Source organism: Pomacea canaliculata, linkage group LG3, assembly GCF_003073045.1.
Source record: "Pomacea canaliculata isolate SZHN2017 linkage group LG3, ASM307304v1, whole genome shotgun sequence".
Taxonomy (NCBI): Eukaryota; Metazoa; Mollusca; class Gastropoda; order Architaenioglossa; family Ampullariidae; genus Pomacea; species Pomacea canaliculata.
The window spans coordinates 37,916,349-37,935,299 of record NC_037592.1 but is presented as its reverse complement, the minus strand read 5'-3'; the positions used below and the strand labels follow the sequence as shown (position 1 = coordinate 37,935,299).

At 38.3% G+C, this 18,951-nt stretch overlaps 2 protein-coding genes across 8 annotated transcripts; one reads left to right on the top strand and one right to left on the bottom strand.

The window, feature by feature from the left end:
• Positions 1-110: 110 nt before the first annotated feature.
• On the bottom strand, positions 111-11,482 carry LOC112558881. Of its 4 annotated transcripts, none has more exons than XM_025229618.1 (9): positions 11,447-11,482; positions 7,704-7,835; positions 6,934-7,016; positions 6,311-6,444; positions 4,983-5,078; positions 4,714-4,852; positions 3,814-4,311; positions 3,315-3,546; positions 111-2,351 (listed from the first exon to the last, which is right to left on the bottom strand). In XM_025229618.1, the coding sequence occupies exons 2-9, from the start codon at positions 7,752-7,754 to the stop codon at positions 2,043-2,045; spliced, it is 1,542 nt and encodes a 513-aa protein (XP_025085403.1). In that variant the 5' UTR covers positions 7,755-7,835; positions 11,447-11,482; the 3' UTR covers positions 111-2,042. The 4 variants fall into 4 exon arrangements, with proteins under 4 accessions (XP_025085403.1, XP_025085405.1, XP_025085404.1 ...); XM_025229620.1 differs by lacking the exon at positions 11,447-11,482 and adding an exon at positions 10,752-10,800; XM_025229619.1 differs by lacking the exon at positions 11,447-11,482 and adding an exon at positions 10,634-10,756.
• LOC112558879 (E3 ubiquitin-protein ligase TRIM63-like) lies at positions 11,480-18,440 on the top strand. Of its 4 annotated transcripts, none has more exons than XM_025229612.1 (6): positions 11,480-11,594; positions 14,533-15,103; positions 15,287-15,619; positions 16,312-16,482; positions 17,152-17,327; positions 17,450-18,440. In XM_025229612.1, the coding sequence occupies exons 1-6, from the start codon at positions 11,530-11,532 to the stop codon at positions 17,781-17,783; spliced, it is 1,650 nt and encodes a 549-aa protein (XP_025085397.1). In that variant the 5' UTR covers positions 11,480-11,529; the 3' UTR covers positions 17,784-18,440. The 4 variants fall into 4 exon arrangements, with proteins under 4 accessions (XP_025085397.1, XP_025085398.1, XP_025085399.1 ...); XM_025229613.1 differs by having other exon boundaries at positions 11,515-11,596; positions 14,538-15,103; XM_025229614.1 differs by lacking the exon at positions 11,480-11,594 and adding an exon at positions 11,874-12,956.
• Positions 18,441-18,951: the final 511 nt, after the last annotated feature.

Sequence of the window (18,951 nt, the reverse complement as noted above, 5' to 3'; positions counted from 1 at the left end):
CTATTGCTGCATTTTTTGTAATTATATTTTAGACAAAGATGTTGCATGTTAGCGTACCTCTGCCTCAGATGTGTTACACATTAAAAAAAAAAATTGCAAAACCTAAAAAATGTTTTAGAATCTTGCATTTATTTTCTTGAACATAATCAAGGAGGTAAAGAAAAGAAATCACGAGAATATATTGGATAATTATACGCTGTGGTCAAAATGAAATGCAACACAATGAAGGTGAAATGAAAGGCACAACTTCCTTAACTCTACAGCACTAGTTTGCTGTAAAGGACAAGTGGAATGCAAAATGTTTTTCTAATGATTGGAGAAAGCTCAACGCAAGATACCATTTCCTCAAATGTCATGGAATACCCCACTTCCACCCACAAGCACCACCATGCACTGAGAGGGAACAAACGATGCCAAGATTGTACATCAGCATGCTTACATTGTGAAGCCCTCATGTTAAGCATATCTGTGCATGGTCATGTTCGTAGATTGGAACCAATCATTAGAAAAAAAAATACACGTTGCATCTTGTTACAAAGATACTTTTTAACAAATAAACAAATTGTACACATGTGGCTTTTCTTTCTTGTTCCCGAAAGAAGTTTAACTTAACAGATAATTTTAAAAGGTCACACCAAAAGGTATATGACCTATAAATACTAAATTGCAACAAATTTAATATTAAACACAACCTGTCGCTTAAACCTGTGAAAAGAACAGTGTGCCAGAAAGTAATTAAAATAAGAAGGATGTAAGACAACTTCAGGATCAGCTCTGGCAATTGAATCTCTAATCAGTTCCTACCTAGTTTCTTTTCTTTTAAAAGGAAAAGTTGAAGAACAAAGTATTAAAAAAAAGTGATAGATATCCCATCAGGACTATTACTCCCACTAGGTTTTATCAGTCCTTCAGTGAAAGTAAACAGAGATGACAGAACTGAGTTTCCAGGAGGTAGTTGTTGCTAGCCCTGTCAGTAACTGTGTCAAAGGTACAGCTGTTGCCATAATTGTTAATCATCTGTGCTAGAGATTCAGCTGTTATGTTGTCAGTCAAATGTGGCAACATCCCACTTTTGCTTGTAAAGAGAGTGCCTAGAGGAACAGGTCTTTTTTGTTTTTCATAAACCAACTTTCTCACCCACTGTTTTAAGCTTAATTATAAATGACTTATAATCTTGCCTCATTATAATAAGGTGCTAATGTGTCTAATAATTACACAGCAATAAACCTGATTTCCTGGTTGGAAAGTTGACTGGAAGAGGCAACATTAATATTATTAAAACATTCAATGTCCTATAGCTTGTAGAATGAGTTTGTTGACATGAATGTGTCTATTTTGTAAGGTCTTCCCACTTGCAAGCAATACACATTTTACATAATATGGAGGGCAAAAATAATTGGTATACTTCAGCCATTGCATGTTAAAAAAGATGGAAAATCTGTATTTTTGGAATATTAAAATAAGGGGGTGGGGGTGGTAAATGCAGTTTACATGAATCATTTGCTTATCTAACACTACAACAGCTTGAAAAGCCACTCATATTTCCTTTGTGCTTTTATACAAGAAGTTGCACAGAAATAGTGTTTTTTAAGGATTCCCTCTACTGTTTCTTTTTAAATACAATTTCCTCAAAACCTTATTTTAAAGATTGTCTAAAAGTCCACTCATTGTAGCTCACCAAGCTTTTGATTAGTCAGTCATTGCTAGTTTGCAATATTCTCTCATAAAAGCTGATTTTAAGTCAATAGTTCTCATCCTTGCAACTTTCAGTTAAGGTGGGGAATGTAATTCAACACTGATGCAAAAGTAGCTACAATGTTGTTTGTGTTGTTGGATGTTTTGTTAGTGGTCATAAACAGCTTAAAATATCATGTGTATTGAATGTACAGAATGACTAGTTGAATCTCCCATCAAGAAACAACTGACTCAGCATTTGTCCACGGCCTATTCCTCTAGAAAATGACTTCTGGCTTGAAACTGCAGAAGGTACCATTTCTTTCTTTTTAACGTGTTTCTCGTTGCCAGATTCTAAATTCATTTTTTCAGCTTATCTTTCTTCCAGAAGTTTCGTGATTCACCTCTCCTGCACATGTAGGATCCACTAGCAGATCTTTGTTCTCTGGTGAAGATATATATACCTTGGATTTAGCAGTGCTTCCAAGACCAGTTCTGTTGCTTGCAGATTTGCCAGAATCAAAAGACTCCTCTCCTATACCAGAGTCTCTGGAATAAATTTCAGATGATTCTTCGGTGTCCCAAGAGCTGCTCAAAAGTAGCTTGGAACATGCCTGTCCATGCTGTCTTAGGAGTGTCAAGTATTCCATGTTTTTATGCAGTTGCAGGCCACCTCCCTAGGAACAAGCCAAAATAAAAGTAGATTTTAATGCTATGCAGATTCTATCTTCTACAGGTAAAAAGTAGTCATATTCAAGTTTTTTTTCACTCATTTGCAGCAGGAATGGTTGAACCCCATAACTTGTGCTTAAAGGCAGAACTTCTTATGGGTGGTTTTTAAAATGGTTTTGCCTGGGCGAGGTATGATTACCCATGGGGTAGTTATTGGGGACGACTGACCACAAGTTGTCAGCACATGTATTCCTACCTTCCCTCATACTATTGTTTTCCAACGGTTCAAAGAAATTCTGCCTTTAAATCTTCCCCATTTTTAGAATTACAGTATCTTCTGTCTTGCACAGAATAAAAAGTATGAATGAATTCTTCCGTTTATCACAAGTGTAATATTCCCCTTAAACTGTTACATATGCTTGTGTAACAATCGTCGGGGTATTGTGTATTTAATATCTGTAATGCATATACCTCCTAAGGTGGAGCTTAATCTGTTTACATGGATGAAAGTTTTCCAAAATTTAAACACTAGGAAAGCAGGAAGTAAAGTTGTCTTGGGGCTCTGCCCCTATATTGTGGACATATTTCATAAACTTAAAGGAAGGAAAAATAATGAAAAAAAGGTAAAGGGGCAAAATTGGGCACTTTCAAAAGCAGATTCCAGCTGTGAAAGCTTGCATTTATATAAATCCTGTCAACAAACATACATTATATCCAAATACCATTTCTGCCTAACCCACCCAAACTATTCCATTGAGCGTAAATAACCCCGACAAAAATACAAAAGGGTGTCACTGTCAGGGCTGATACATATATCTATGGAAAAGATTTTCAAGATTTTATGAAGTTGTCTGCAATAGAGACAGTAGCTTGTTTAACCCTTGTCACCAAGAGATGTCATCTCAGCATGGTGAAATATTAATGCTAGAGCACATGCAGGTCAATATTTTTTTCTGATAAGCTGATACCTGTGTGCTATTGTCTAGAAACTGTTGTAGCTTTCTGGGCATCTCAATATCCTGTATCCTTCCACCAATTGTTGGTGTTGATGAAGATGCCTCCTCTTTTAAACCTCTTGTAAAAAGGTCCCAGCCCTTCTCTGCTGAAGGATGTCCATCTAGTTCTTGCATCTCATTTATGACTGAATGCCAGCTCACATTTTCTTCTGGTGATGGTAGAGATGCATCTGTTTCCTGCTCACTTTAAACCCCCCACCCCCACCACAGACACACAAAAGCAACTGCATGTCAGATGTTTGACATTAATGCTTGTTCAAAACATTACACAAGTTATTGACCTTTTATGTTATAGATTGTGTCAATAGATGGCATGACTTTAACTATCAATCAACTTACATTAGAAAGGGTCTAATTCATGGCAAATGCAAAAAAATGTCTCTGAAATCAAGTTATCCAATAAGATCCAAGAAAATTACCAACAAAATTTCAAATGCAAATAAAGCAACACCTAGAAGAGGAAGATGCAAGGTTGGTGGATGTTTCTGATGAAGAAATGCTAGCAGGTTTCTGGATGGGTTTCAAATTAGAATAAAGACCAGACACAGGACTTTGTAATGCTGAAGAATGCCTCCGAGTGACTGGATGGAAAGACTCCTTGGGTTGGCTTCCCTTAATAGTGAGAGGAAGATTAAACTCACGAAGGTCGTTTCCTTTAGTCTTAGATGGCTGATAGCATTTATGTGGGATGGGTGACCTCTGTATCGCATTAATCCCTGTACAGACCATGTCTTTATGTTCCTGCTCTTTGTGCTCCTGCAGTTTTTTACTTTTGCTAGCACAGTCTGATGCAGACTGCTGAGTTTGAGAGTGTGTCAAATTCAATTCTTCATTCTCCTTTAAGTGCTTTTTGTGAAACTCATTAACATCATCTGAGATCTGTTTTAAAGCTGCCCAGAAACTTGGAACTTTCACACAACTTTTTTGTGGAAGTGGTGAAACTAAATGTCTGCAAAAGAAAATTAAAGATTAAATATGTCGCAAATAGCATGTAGTTTTTTAAAATGAATTTTTTTTACCACACCAAATATTTTATTAGGAGGATGAAGCTGGAAAAATCTAAAGATTTTTCAAAAACATATTCGGGGACAGGTGGTTACATATACATGGAAGGAAGAAAGCGAGTGTATTTAGGTGAAGGCAGATGTGATTGCGAGATTTTTGTGGATATTATTTTATTATCACTTGAATATTAAATCTTTATGGATACCCCCTTTTCGATGTGTTTATCACCACATTTTTGTTGTAAAGATATGGCAGCAAAACAATATACAATTTCCCTGAGACAATAATGTTGTAATTGCCAACCTAAGCTAAAATGTCTTGAGTTAACTCAGGAAAAGAATCATACCCAGAAAGCAGCTTCTCGCTCAGAATATTTAGAGATGTCAAGCACCCAGGGTCAGGTATACCCCTGACCGTTAGCAGTCGGCGAGGCCCATGATTAATCATCTGGCCCATAACCCAATTCACATCGACAGGAGTTTCTCCTTCAAGAAAAAAGACAGGATTAAAAAGTGCTTCACATTATTAAGATTTTCACAACAGTCATTCAGAACTTCCTATATTCCAGCCTGACAGAAGCTTACCTGAATGTATTTATAGGCATTTCATCCTCACCTGAGATGTAGTCCACACCACGGTTGACCTCAATGCATGCTTCTTCTATTCTTGAGCAGGCATAGCTATTCTTCTTTATTTTGTGTGTATTCTTCCCTAAACACAAACATTATTCTAAAATTATCCACAATTTTGTTTGTTTGTTTTTATGTTACTACTTTATCCATACATGTATAGTAATAATAATCATGGGAACTTATGCAGTATCATGACCAAGATAGATCACACTCTATGAGCAGACCAATAATGATAAATAAAAGATAACAGTAGCAGTGAGGTACTTATAGGCACACTGAACAACATAAAGATGAGGTACAAAGTACGATGTAGAGCAAAGGATGAAGATATAAAGATGGAGTTGTTACATGACGGTTAGCATGACAGAGAGTATTGCCAGGGAGTTAAGAATAGTAATTCAGGGATAGTACTTCGTGAACAAATATATTTTCAGATGACAGTTTAATGTAGTCTTGGAGTCCGAGCGGCAAAGGTGATGTGGAAGAGAGTTTCACTGCTTAGCAGCACAGAGGAAGAATGTCTGTTGAGACTGTCTTTGGGGGAAGGAGTGATAGAATGCACGAGTCTAATGAATAGTTAAAGTTTCGAGCAGGGGTGAGGACAAACAAGATTTTGGTAAAGTAGTGGGGCAGTAGCCTTCGAAGAATCCATAGCCTAGTGGCATAGAGTTGAAAGCTTGTAGTGTGTTCTAGCTTTAACTGGTAGCCAATGAAGAGAGTGAAAAAGTGGTGTGACATGTTCAGATTTGCGTGTCCAGAAAACAAGATTAGCAGCTGAGTTTTGGACTTTCTGAAGCTTGTGGATGAGGTATTGTGGAAAGCCAGCAAGCAGAGTTGCGGTAGTCTAGTTTAGACAGAACAAATGAGCAGATGAGAATTTTGATGGTTGAGATGGACAGAGTATGGCAAATGGAGCTGATCTGATCCTTTTGGTATACAGATTTTTTTTTGGGGGGGGGGGGTCAAAATGGACACTGAAGTCACCTACAACCACAGGTATGGCACTGAGCGTGTTGCAGTGGTCAAGCAGTCCATGAAATTCTGAAAGACATGTTGTCAGTCAATTTGTTTGTGGTGTTGGGTGGTAGTCTATATAAACACATAAGATAACTTCTCTGTCTGCAAGGAAAGTCTTGCATTAACAAATTCAAATAAAGAGTGTACAAAAGGGAGATCAGTGCCAAATGCAAGGTGACTCATGAGAGACATTTTAAAGATCACAACAATCCCTCCTCTGTGACTGGCACGGGGAAATTACCATATACTGTAGTTAGCAGGAATGATAAATGTTAACATGCTCTTTAATCTCACCTGCACATTGTTTTGCTAAAAGCTCTCTAGTTTCATGACCAATTTGTAGAAAAAGTTTTTTCCCCTTCAGTGGCCAATTGTTCAGCTCAGAGATGGCTTGTGACATGGACTGCAAATTGTTGAATCTCACAAATCTGGACAAATTTTGTCATCATTTATTATTTCTCAAATAGCAATAACAACTCCTCAAATCAACCTGATCAGCTATGTTACCACCACTGCAGCAACTACAGGATACACTAGTAGCTTAGCATTTTATAATTAAGTACAAGACATATAACTGCAACAGTAAAAATAAAAAAATTAATATTTACTGGATTATAAATTTCTTCTGCCTACTTGAAACATGATAGTTTGACCTTAGACGTCCCTTAGTGCTTTCTTAGCAGGTCTGAAATGTTTGCAAAACTCCCTCAAAACTGATAAACTTTTAAACTTAATCACCGATTTCCAGGTTAACAAGATGATGATCCAGTTTTTTTATATTTTTAGACAGTCCTAGCGTTTGCTGTAATGGACTGGTTCATTCTTTTTGCACATTTTGAATACTCTCTAAAGGGTATAAATAAATGCAAGACTTGTTAGCAAAGTAACAAAGCAGTAAACTGATAAAAATGCCTTACCCAAAAATTGATGAATCCTCATTTTTTTTCAAAAACACACTGTGTATGCTTCCACATTTCTCAAATACTTCTCTTAGATCATCCTAAACACAAATACATCAGGAAGTAAGTCTGCTTCATTGCCAACAAAACATTAAATGCACTGACCAAAACATAGCGATTCAATATTTTATACTTCAGTTTGAATCCCAAAATTACCAAACAAACGAAAGTTTTATGCACTAGTTTTATGTAATATATATATATTTTGACAATGTGTTGCAGAGAAATGAACATTACAATACATGAAATAAAGCATAAAGGTTTCATGCAGATCTAAATGTTTAAAACTAAGATTGTAATGGTAATGAAGACCACCCTGAAACTGTTTGTGGCTTGATATATCCTCTCTCTCTATATATATATTATGTGCTCTATTGCCTGTCTTTTACAGAAGTGCCTGGACACTTTTTTCTTCTGAATATCCAAAGTACTCATTTTCAGTATGGTTTTTATCCATAAAAGCAATCACCGACTTAGACATGTACCATTTATCTTTAACGTCACAGAACTGGTAAATTTCAGTTTTTAAATTTGCACCAATACCCTTTGATTTTGAATCAAAACTAATTCTGAAATATTTCCCATATTAAAGGAGTTTCCAGACCAATGATGGCCAAACTCTAGAACTTAGAGTGACATTACAATGAAATCTGTTCATTTTAGGATCCAGTACTCAACAAATATTACATCTAAAGAAAAAACATGTACGCACACCCACACACCCCTACCTCTGTTACATCTGTTGCTAGATTTCCAACATACACCCTAAACAAGGTCATTTTATACTATCAGCTCCTTCATTTAGCAAGTGTCAGACTTCTACACCCTTGTGGTCAATAGGACCCAGTTCTTATCCAAATCTGAGACAGAAAAAAATATATATCAGCACAAATCCACAGGGAAGCAAAGCAAATACAAGAACAAAAAACACTTGTTTGCTATGATGAATTATCTCATCATAAACATGAACATCACTTAGGAAGCTGTCTTAGAACCTAGAAGGTGTATGAAAGCAAAATCTAAGTTTTTATTTTAGGTTTAACATTGACTCCTCAGCTTCCATTGCTAAATCTCTTTTTCTCTGCATGTAAAATGGATGGGCAGTGATGAGTGGCTCAATAGTTTAGAAGTAGTTTGCATCAAGATAATCTGCATCATCCCTGCAAAACTGAATCATGGAGAAATCTGATTCTTAAGTGTCCAGAATGTCTGCTGAGTTTTAGAAATGGCAGCAAAGCAAAAAGTGTATGATTATACGAAAATGTCTGTACAAGCTGATTTATGACAGTTATGTTTATGTTGAGAAATTACACCATGTACAAATGTAGGAAATGCTTGTACCAATAAGTGGCAAAATAAAACCTTTTCACTAATTTTATTTAATTTTTAAAGCTCTGCTTTTCTTCACAAGTTTTATGCTCCATTTTCATAAAAACACATTTTCTCTTCCATATACGGTAAACTGTTCAGAAGCAGGGTAATGGTTTGCTTTTAAGCATTTCCTTTCTGAGTTTGTGGGATTTACAGCTGTAGCAGCACTAGGATCTGTAGTTACTGACCAAAGGGGGTGGGGGAGGAAGGGAAACTAGTTTTATGCTGAGCCAGCAACTAAGGCTATGTCACAGCAAAGCAGCCAGATTTGTAAACATATGCCAGATACAGAGAAAGAACAGTGTGCACGAGACAAGATCTGAACCTAGGAGTGCCAATCCTCACTGTATTGGTGACAGGCACTGACTGACCAATAAAAGAGAAGGGAATGGTATTTTTTACATGTCTACTAAGATTGCATTGAATCACGGCTCTCTAAATGAAGACCACATGAAGAGAAACACCAGCATACCCCTGAATACCTAATCCTCACTTTTCCACCCATCATTGATTTGAATCAATCAGGAGGAAGAAGAAACTAAAGAAAGACGAAAACACTGACAACTAGACTCAGAAATGTCTTTTATGATGAATTTTGCATGTCTCACTGTGTTTATCCTAAAAGCTACAACAATAATAAGTCCATAAATTAAGCCACAGCGCAGTGGAAAACAAAAGCAGCATTGTTTATGGCAGCATGTTATCAAAAGTTTTCGATGGGCTTGAATGACTATGACATCAATCAAGTTACCTAAAGTGTGATGGGTTTTCAGGCTTTCATTCCTTTCAAAACTATGTGACACTGGCACGGTCTTTCACTGTCTGATCAGTCTGCCAAGGGTTTTAGCAAAAAACTGTTGCACTAGCTGTTCTACAGTGTCTAAAGAGATAGCAATCCATTTTCTAGTATATCCACATGCCCAGTTTTTAAACATTTTCTGCCACTTTTCTGCAAATGAAGATGCAGTGTGATATAGTGCACCATTCATTGTACCTTATACACAAATCAGGAACGATAACGAATAATAATAATAATAATAATGGGTACTTATAATGTGAAGTAATAAAACCAAGATAGATCACCCTCTCTGTGCAGACCACTAATGATAAATGAAAGATAACAGTGGACAGTGAGATACGTATAGGCACACTGAATAACAAAGATAAGTAAAAAAGTAGAACATAAATCAATGGATGATGGTATGAAGATATATAGGCAATGTAAACAGTGTAAAGATGGGGTTGTTACATGATGGTCAACACGACCGACTGTATCGCAAGGGAATTGAGAATAGTAATATCAGGGCTAGTACTTCATGAACAGATGTTTTCAGACAATGTTTGAATATAATCTTGAGTCTGAGTGGCAAAGGTGATGTGGAGGGAGTTCCACTGCTTAGCAGCACAGAGGGAGAACGTCTGTTGAAATTGTCTTTGTGGGAGGGAGGAATAGAATGAATAAGTCATTAGACTAAGGGTAAACTCTGGCTCTCCTCTTTGAAAAAAAAAAAAGAGCTCTTTTTCTTTCATTTGGTTTTAGCTTGCCGTGGGTCATCAATAGTCTAATATCAGAAATACAGTCTTGGATGCTCTGGATGGCAGTGTGTGCCTAAGACGGAGAATAGCTGGTATACAGCTGAGTGTTGTCAGCATAAGATTGACCGTATAGAGTGAATTAGAGCAGAAAGTGGCTTAGAGCACGTGACATAAATCTTGTTTTCGCAAATATTATTTGAAATGGTTGGAGATGCTTTAGTTGAAAATGTTTTACATCCAAAATATTCTGGTTACACTATTTCTTTTTTTGTAAAACGTTGATAATTTTCACTACAGCTATTTACTTACAGAACTAATGGTGCACGAGAACGGATGCCGATTTGAAGCATCCCGCCATAATATTCTCAAGGGGAGGTAATTGACCACCACCCCCTCCCCAGTTTAGGAAACGTTATAACAACAATAATAAACAGATATTTCTTTGTGCTTGCACAATATATTTTATGTGTTTAAAGGAAATACGAACATATTTAATGATAGGAAAACATGTTTCCACTAATTCTTGTTTGTGCGTGGAGTCGCACGTACGTGATTGTTGTATTGTAAACGGATCGCTTGTTATGATGCTATGCATGGGTTGGCAGGTTAAAAACACATCACGGGGAAATTAAATGGCAATATGCAAAATATCTTTCAGCACATTTATATTTCTGCAAGGATTCATTCTGTAATAAAAGTAATATTTGTTCGACAGATTTATTATAACGTCATATTGCAAAATAACTTTCACCATTATAAGACTCTCTCTTCCTGCCAGCTGTTATATCAGAATAGCGTGATCTTTACTCTTCCAGTAAATCCAAAAATACAATTCTATAACTTTTCTTAATAGTTATTTTCCGGCATACCTAGAACTATAGTTTAGCAAGAGAGTGATGCTTATTTCCCGCAGGAGAATTTTCTTTTGAAGAAGTACAGAAAAAGCTTAGATACGGGTGATCTCTGACGTTGATTGGCTACTTGGCTCACGTGACTAGTCGCCTTGGAAGCGTGTCTTCAATGCGTTGCTGAAATATATTTATTACTTATTAGAACCAGTTTTATTTGTTATGAGATTTTTCCAAAAGCGTGGCGCACTCCATCTGTACGGGGTTTTATTTTTTGTGTGTATTTTAGTGAAGAGGGGCTAATAACAGTTGAAATATACGTTCTTCAGTGACGCCTTAATCTACAGTCAGATTCAGACTAGTGCAATCATGATTTCCTACACTTTAAATGTGATTGGTTTTGTCATTTCGAATTTTAGACATAATTTGTATATGGACGACTAAATTTATACCTGTATATATTAATCTTTCACAGATAGAACAACAAAGTATTTATTTTTTCTTTGATAAAATAAAGGCTTTAAATTCTGCATGGTTTCTAAAAAAATAGAGCATTTATGATTGATTAATCCGTTCTCAGAGGATCAATCGATTCAGTTTCAAGGCGGCGCAAATGCAATAAAATATTGAATTAAGTCGATAATACCCAAGCTCTTAAAAGTATGGAAAAGATCGGTTGTAAGTCATATATTTTAACAAACATTCTTAATCAATACATGTGGTACTTGCACTGCACAGTCCCAGCACGCTCGACACTATCACTACTAGTAGCCTGCATGTTACAACATGCTTTTTTAATATGGCGAGTGGCAGCACCAAGCCCGAGGCTGAAGTTTCCTGTCCAATTTTCTTCACCTGTGCGCGGTAAGGATAAATATATACTATTATATGATCAGAGAGCCGAAAATTGTACACCATCAGCACGTACGTACAATGCTGTGATTTTTCTTTACAACGAGATTACAGTTAAGGTCACAGTATTACATGCATACGTATAAGGGGTTGAGAATAGAACCTAACCTTAGTTTTGGTATACGAAACATTTTCACTCGCTCGTGTAGCTACAGGATCGTATATAGGATCTTATCTTTACTGGAAAGTAATAAAATATTTACGTCAACCCTTCGAATCCTTCTTTCTAAAGCCACCATTTTTGACAATTATGCCACCGGCATGCAACCCTTCTAAGCTGAACCGTCCTAACACCTACATTTTACCTTTAATCTCACCTTCACAGACTTTAAGTTAAAGCGCTAGGACAAGATCGACATGACAGAAGCAGCTTCACAAACTTTATGATTATTTGTCTCCCAGCCCCAATCTCTTCTTCATCTTCTGTCTTCTTCACTTTTCCGATTCTTTGAGTCCTCTGTCGACTGTGTGGACTTTCTTTCTTGTGGCAACTATTGTTTTCTTTTAGGAAATATATATGATAAGATATTTGGCATAATAATGTATCGGCTTGTAGTGCATTTATAGCTACTCATTCTTGAACTCAGCTTTATTTCACATCAATATCGTTGCTCGGCTGACATTAATTTGTACTTGAAAAACTCAGCAGGTGAGAGATTAAAAGTGTCATATATATATCTTTCACCAGCCCAACAGAACTTGAGTGCTTGCATATGTATGAGTGCTTGCGTGTGTGACTGGCTGCTGCGTGTGTGAAAATTTACATTTTGAACTGATAAGTGTCCGATATTGACCATTCTCTGCAGTGCTAGGTAAATGAGATTAACATTTTTCCTAGTTTTGTTTGTCGCTTGGTGTTGCATTTGGCACCAAGCCATGCTGTGAATTTAGCCTTTAGTCATAGCTCTAGGCCAGTACCCTTCTGCTGGCCCGCCCGCCACACCATGGCAATAGGTAAACAAAACGACATGGCAGGGAGACAGCAGAGTCAATATCCGAAAATGGCGGGTGTAACAACTGAAATTAAGCCTCCATGACGATCAAACTGAAAACAAAACGTGGTCTACAAAATCTGGCCGAATAGATGGACCAATATTTTTGTAAAAGATAGCAAGGTTCAAAAGACTGAAAACAGGTTCTTTGTGTTACGGTTTTGGAAATGAACATTTGTTCCCGACGAGCATTGTATTTCAAAACATTGGGACGTGACTAGACTTTTACGACTATAAAAAGCACAATGACTGAATGAAGTCAGCATGCTCGGCAGAACGACGCTTACACCAAAGATTTCAAGCTCACCCAAAGATTTATCTGGTAAGCAACCACCTTTTTATCGGTTTGCAAGTTCAAATCTTTTTGGGAGAAACTCTTATTCCTCTGATTATCAATTTGTGTGTTGATCAGCAGTGTTTTCTTTCATCAATACATATACATATTCAACACGCCTATGCTATACAATAACAATAAACATGCAGGGGTAGGTATCAGGTGTGACACTGCGATAAGAATATCTAAGTATAAACAAAGCCATAATCCATTTAACGCGAAATTATGTGAACTTTTCGAAATCGTAGCAAAGCTACAACAAACGTTTACCACTGTAATCTACCTTTCCGAAGAAAAGTTTACAGGAAATAAGGAAAAAAAAAATGGTAAAGTTATTGGTAGCCCCATGATCTTTTGGTAGTTTGGGGAGTATGGTGTTAGAGACTTCACTTTTGTCGAGGTCAGTTTTTTGTAAGGGTGGTGCGCCCGTTTCGTCTCCCTTGCTGTTACATTCTTCAATCCTGTACACTTGTGTAGAGAATCAGATATCCACATCACAGCTGGGTTAAGGAGAGTAAATACCCAGCGCCACATGGGTACCGAACTGACTAGTGTGCGCGCCCTCAGGTTGTGACACTTGGTGGATATGCACACACAAAGTGGTGACGAAGTATGTGGTGTTAGGCATGACAAGACATGGTCAGTATCAGACTTTGCTCGTGTACTCCGAGTGATAAGATGGAGGTGCTGCTACTATTCCCAGCCAGTTAGGTACATGGGAAGCCGAAGAAACCTAAGAAACCCTAGGTCACGAGGGAAGTTCTTGCTCTTGGCTCTTAGCTCTTTAACTGAATCATCTGTAGAACTAGAACATATCAATAAATACATGAAAGGCCATGCAAAAGCTAATCTGTTAAAATACTCCTTAGAAATGCGAAATGCACAAGATATATTAGAACAATCTTTATAGCTAATAGATCATCATGTAGACAGGACTTTGGAAATATTTAATGAATATGTGGAAGAAGCTGGTTTAACTGATTGAAAAAAATTCTTCTAGTCCATAAATAGAAATTTGCTATGACCTATTCTGATAAAAATTGTTAGAATACTTATAAATTGTGCTGATCCCATGAAAACAGTGCATGGTAGTGATGAAAATAATTCATTTGAAAGAGGTGAGTCAGGCCGCCATCTGAAGCCACTTCATGAGACAGACTGGTGTAGCGGCGAGGGGAGAGTGTTTCAAGCAAATAACCGACGAAGACAAGCTCGCCGGTTGGCAGAGCAAAGTGCGATGAATGTGGAACCTGCTTGTATCAGCAGATTGTTGAAGTGTAATAGATGGAGTCAGGATAGTGATGCAGGTACACAGTGATAAAGACATTTACAGAAAAGATTGTCCAATGATTACTTTCTGCATTATCAGCCAGAGGCAGTAATACCCCTTTTCTTGTTAGTTTTCGTTGTTAGGCAAGCATCCAAGTACACAAGGTTCAAGTGTAAAGTGTGTCTCATCAGAGATTGCTGAGAGAGAGATGCTACAGAGCCCAGACACTTCCTAACTCTTGTTGCTAAACCGTGTGTATGTAAAGTGCACGTGAAGTACTGGTGCTGTTTTCAGGTTAATAAGGATGGATACAGACAACGCCAGTGGCCCAGCATCACTGGACGAGTCCAGACCACAGACGGGCCGCTCTATCGTGGTGGACACAGCAGTGTTCGAGGAGCAGTTCCTCCGCTGCCAGATCTGTAATGAGCGTTTCAACAAATCCGAGCGCTCACCCAAGTCACTGCCATGCAACCACACATATTGCCTCCCATGTCTGACTCAGATCTTCGACCACGCGCAACCACAGTCGCGCCGGCATCTTCTGTGGGCAGATGGCGCTGCAGAAGGCACATTGAAGTGCCCGACGTGCCGGGTGGAGATAGTCGTCAGTAAAAATAAGATCAAGGACCTACCCAATGACCACCGGGTGGTACAGATGATGGACTTCCTGTCGCAGGCCGTCTCGGCCACGACACAGAACTTGTGTAGTCGCCACGAGCGACAGCCGCTCAACTTCTTCTGCCGGAAATGCCTTATGCCCGTGTGTCGTGACTGCACTGTGCTGGACCACAAGGAACAGCAGGGCCACATCATCGTGGACGTCAAACAGGCCGTCAGCGACAGTTCCAGTGACTTCAACCAGGTCAGATTACCTCCACTCTTTGTCTTTTTACAGGCCTTCCTGTTAAGGTCAGATAACTTTGTCCGAGGGAGATGATGCTTTGGCAATGTAAGATAATTTTCTAAACTTTTATGTTCATTCGTTTTAAGTATTGCTTTTTTGAACATCTTTTCTCTGACTGTTCATCATCCCTTTTCCATGCAGATGGAGAATTCAAGTCGTCAGATTCTTGAAAAAATGAAGACGAGGTCCGACTCCCTTGCCAACGCCTCTAAGCGACTGGACATACAAGAGCGGCAACTGCGGGCCGAAATTAAGGAGACTTTCATCGAGTATCGTCTACTGCTTGAGAAGCGGCAGGAGGCCATGACACAGACCCTCCAACAGAAGATCCGCGAGCAGAAGGCCCTCATTAACACACGCTTCGTCAACGTCTGTGAGCACGGGACCCAGCTGCAGAAGCTGTTTGACGCCTTCACCAAAGCCAAGAACTCCAACGACGTCCAACAGCTATTTATCTTGCACAAACAGATGAAGGTGATGAAAAAAAAAACCAAAAAAAACATAACAAACATAACAAGAGAGAAGTGTTTAGTATGAGTGTTTGGTCACACGTGGAGAGAACCAAACGGTTTACATTTTTACACAGATGAATATAAATTACACAAGGAAACAATAATCCCATAATCAAGTCTTTACAATAACTCAGAGCAAGTTACACTCTCCTAGAAAGGTAAAAGTATTTTTGTTAGTGTATGTACTTGAGAAAAAAATATTTGAACTGATCGTGCTAGAAACGAATTCTTTAACTTTGCTTGAAGGCTTATTCTAGCGGAATTTTGCAGTTCTGTATAATACTTTTTATTTTTTCAAAATGATGCTTTACTTTTTACCACACCACTGCTATCAATACTAATTGTTTAGGCTCAGATTTTTTATTGTTTGTGTTGAAGTTCGGATTATTATCAGTGATTTATACTTGTTTAAATAATTGTTACTTGGAAGAATTAAATAGAAACACAGCCGGAATAAACATGTTTGATGCCTTTCAAAAAACACACCATGTACGTCTTCTGCTGCGTATGTAAGGGAGCGTGGCGTGCAGGTGCACGTGCACAAATAAAGTTTTGTGAGTTTGTACATGCGCGTCATACGTCTTCTTCTTCTTGCTTACCCTCGAGTGAGTTCAGGATAAGAAAGAGAAATTTCTTTTTCTGAACATGTTTCAGGACCAGGAAGAGCAGTTCAAGACCATAGCCACGGCAGAGGACAACGAGCTGTTCAAATCGTGCTCCTTCGAACCGACTTTCGATTGTGAATTTCTCTCACAAATCAGCTCCCTGGGGAATGTATCGGTCAAAGACGACCTTAACCTCAAACAGCCCGTGTCCGCACAACAGGTACATAGGTTCATCTTGGGGACGATTAAAATAAGACTCTTCGAAGCTTTCTTGTTCTCAGTCTCACCCGGGGCTAGACACCCATCAAGTCCAATGAAGAATGACAAAAATAAATGACTATGAAATTTTAATTTACCTTTGTACACTACAGCTGATATAATTGCACCAGGTCCTACTTATCCTGAACAAGATCCTACCCAAGCTACTCTGTTTGCTTCTTTTGCACAATAAATCTTCCTACATACATTATGAAATATGTACCTATGTCTTTGTCCATCTATAATTAACTTTATATCGTTTTCCTCCGAGGAGATCTGAGACGTGTTAACGAAGTTAGTGGGAATTTAATTTTACAGGGAAATGGGAATTAACTAAATGCTAAACACATTTATTTATGATTCGGTTTCACAGAGCAAGCTCATTCCTACAGAACTTTGGAGAAAAAAATTGAAACAAGTTCATGTGTCGGAATTATGACGAATTAAGTACACGGGTACCTATAATCAAATGTGAAAAAAAGAAGAAAAGAATGAGTTTGATTTAGTCCATTAAAGTTTGATTTACTACGCAACAACATTGTTAATACAAACAAGGATTCATGGCGCATGCGGCTTCTGAGATGTGAACAGGGCACTACATGACCACTTTGTGTTGCGCTGTTGGCTGCAGCTGGAGTTCCTGGAGTCGGAGGAGCAGCGCGAGCGTGAGCATGAACGGCAGCTGCAGCGCGACCACGAGCTGTACGACCTGCAGAGCGTCATCCCCAGCCGCTTGAGCATCGGAAACGAAGACCTGGAGCAGGAGCTGGATGACTACGAAACCGGCATGGACAGGCTTCTGGCGAGGTAGTATTTTCTAACAGAGTAGTAGATCGACATGAATCAAACTAGTTTCTGCTGAAGACCTACTACACTAAACTATCAGACTGACATTTAATAAGTTCTTTTTCTTTCCGTATAACAACCAGGTATCGTCGAACAGAGGACCCGGACCATGACGACTTTCTTAATCCCCAGCATCTTATTTATAGCCGACCAGGGCGTCTGGTGCGACAGGCGCAAAGAATACCATCTTTCCCCCAGTTGTATGTACCCGAATTGTCGCAGCACGATGTGGCAACGACTGCGCTTCCTATCGAGCAGTTCATCAGGACCAGCAGTGGCAGCCGTCAGAGGAGCAGCTCCAGGCCGTCCAGAGGGACGTCCAGAGAGCAGCAGCTCAATCACCAACATCCGGGAAACTATCGTGTTGTGCGGCATGCGCAGAACGTTTCGCAGCAACCAGACGAGGTCCAAGAGTGATCGACGGTCTTCCCCCTCACACGGCATTTTGTAGCTGCCTTCGCATGCTCCGGTGCATTTAGGACAACGTTGTAGATCATTAGTTTAATCGAATTCTTACGGTTGCGTTTAATTTTTTTTTTTGTATCTTCAAGGTGTAAATATTTATTTTAAAGCAGTGATTATGACTGATGCTATTGCATCAATGGGAAAAGTGACGTTAAGACTTGATGCACTGTGAGATACTGTCCGCAATTTTTTTTATATCAACCGTCATCGTGAGTCTTCTTATGAATGTTGTCGTTATCGTGACATTTTTTTTTTACATATGACTTCTGTTTTAAGTAATAGAAAGTATGTGGTCTTTCAGTCAAGTGTCTTTCTCTTCACTGAAATTTCAAAATGCAGTCATCTTCACACATCCTATTATTTCATGCAAGCGAAAGTGATGATAAACGAACATAACTAAACGAAATGAATCTCTTGCAAATTGCAATGTGTTTCTGTTAGCGTACTCCAAACAAACGTAGGCTGCAAAAAACACGTCTCATAAATGTTTAAAGAATTATGTAACCTTTCAAAACTTAAGTAGGCTTCTTTTTTTAATTACTGTTACGGTTAAATAGAAAGGAACTGTGCCACAGAAGCAATAAAGTTAATAAACTTAAATACCACAGATTGCATGGTTCGTGATCTCTTTCTTATCGTTTTTTGTGCACGTTGTTACAGTATTATTTTATTTTTTAGCAAATTATTTTTCCTCTTTAGGTTGAGTCGAGGGCTAGAAGTATATAACCACATTGATTGCTTTTGCGATCACCTTCTGTGATACATAAATAAATGAATAAATTTCACTGCCATCTTCTCCCTCGTCTCTCTGCATCTTCCTCTCTTTTTCAAGATGTGACCGATTTTACCGATGAATAATTTAAAAGTGCTGAAATGAATAGAAAAATTTTACTCTTTAATGCACTCCCATCAATAATAATTCGAACCTAATTATTACAACAAACACCCTGGCTGTTCGTCAACATTGGTGGCTCAAGAATTCGCTTAAAAAAAAAAAAGCAAAAACAAAGAAAACAAAAAGAAATAAACATTCGTATTTACCCCGTCGTCGGTCGTCTGTATAAAATAAGAGTATGGACGCGTATATAACACAAGATCGTGATAAGAGCTGTACGCCGAG

Coding starts and splice junctions, on each gene's coding strand:
- LOC112558879 (XM_025229612.1), top strand. CDS start 11,530: ATGGCGAGTGGCAGCACCAAGCCCGAGGCTGAAGTTTCCTGTCCAATT. Junction 16,483..17,151: donor AGCCCGTGTCCGCACAACAG/GTACATAGGTTC, acceptor TGTTGGCTGCAG/CTGGAGTTCCTGGAGTCGGA. Junction 17,328..17,449: donor ATGGACAGGCTTCTGGCGAG/GTAGTATTTTCT, acceptor TATAACAACCAG/GTATCGTCGAACAGAGGACC.
- LOC112558881 (XM_025229618.1), bottom strand. CDS start 7,754: ATGACCTTGTTTAGGGTGTATGTTGGAAATCTAGCAACAGATGTAACA. Junction 6,445..6,933: donor GAGGATTCATCAATTTTTGG/GTAAGGCATTTT, acceptor AAATTTGTCCAG/ATTTGTGAGATTCAACAATT. Junction 4,312..4,713: donor AGCGAGAAGCTGCTTTCTGG/GTATGATTCTTT, acceptor TTTCTTTTGCAG/ACATTTAGTTTCACCACTTC.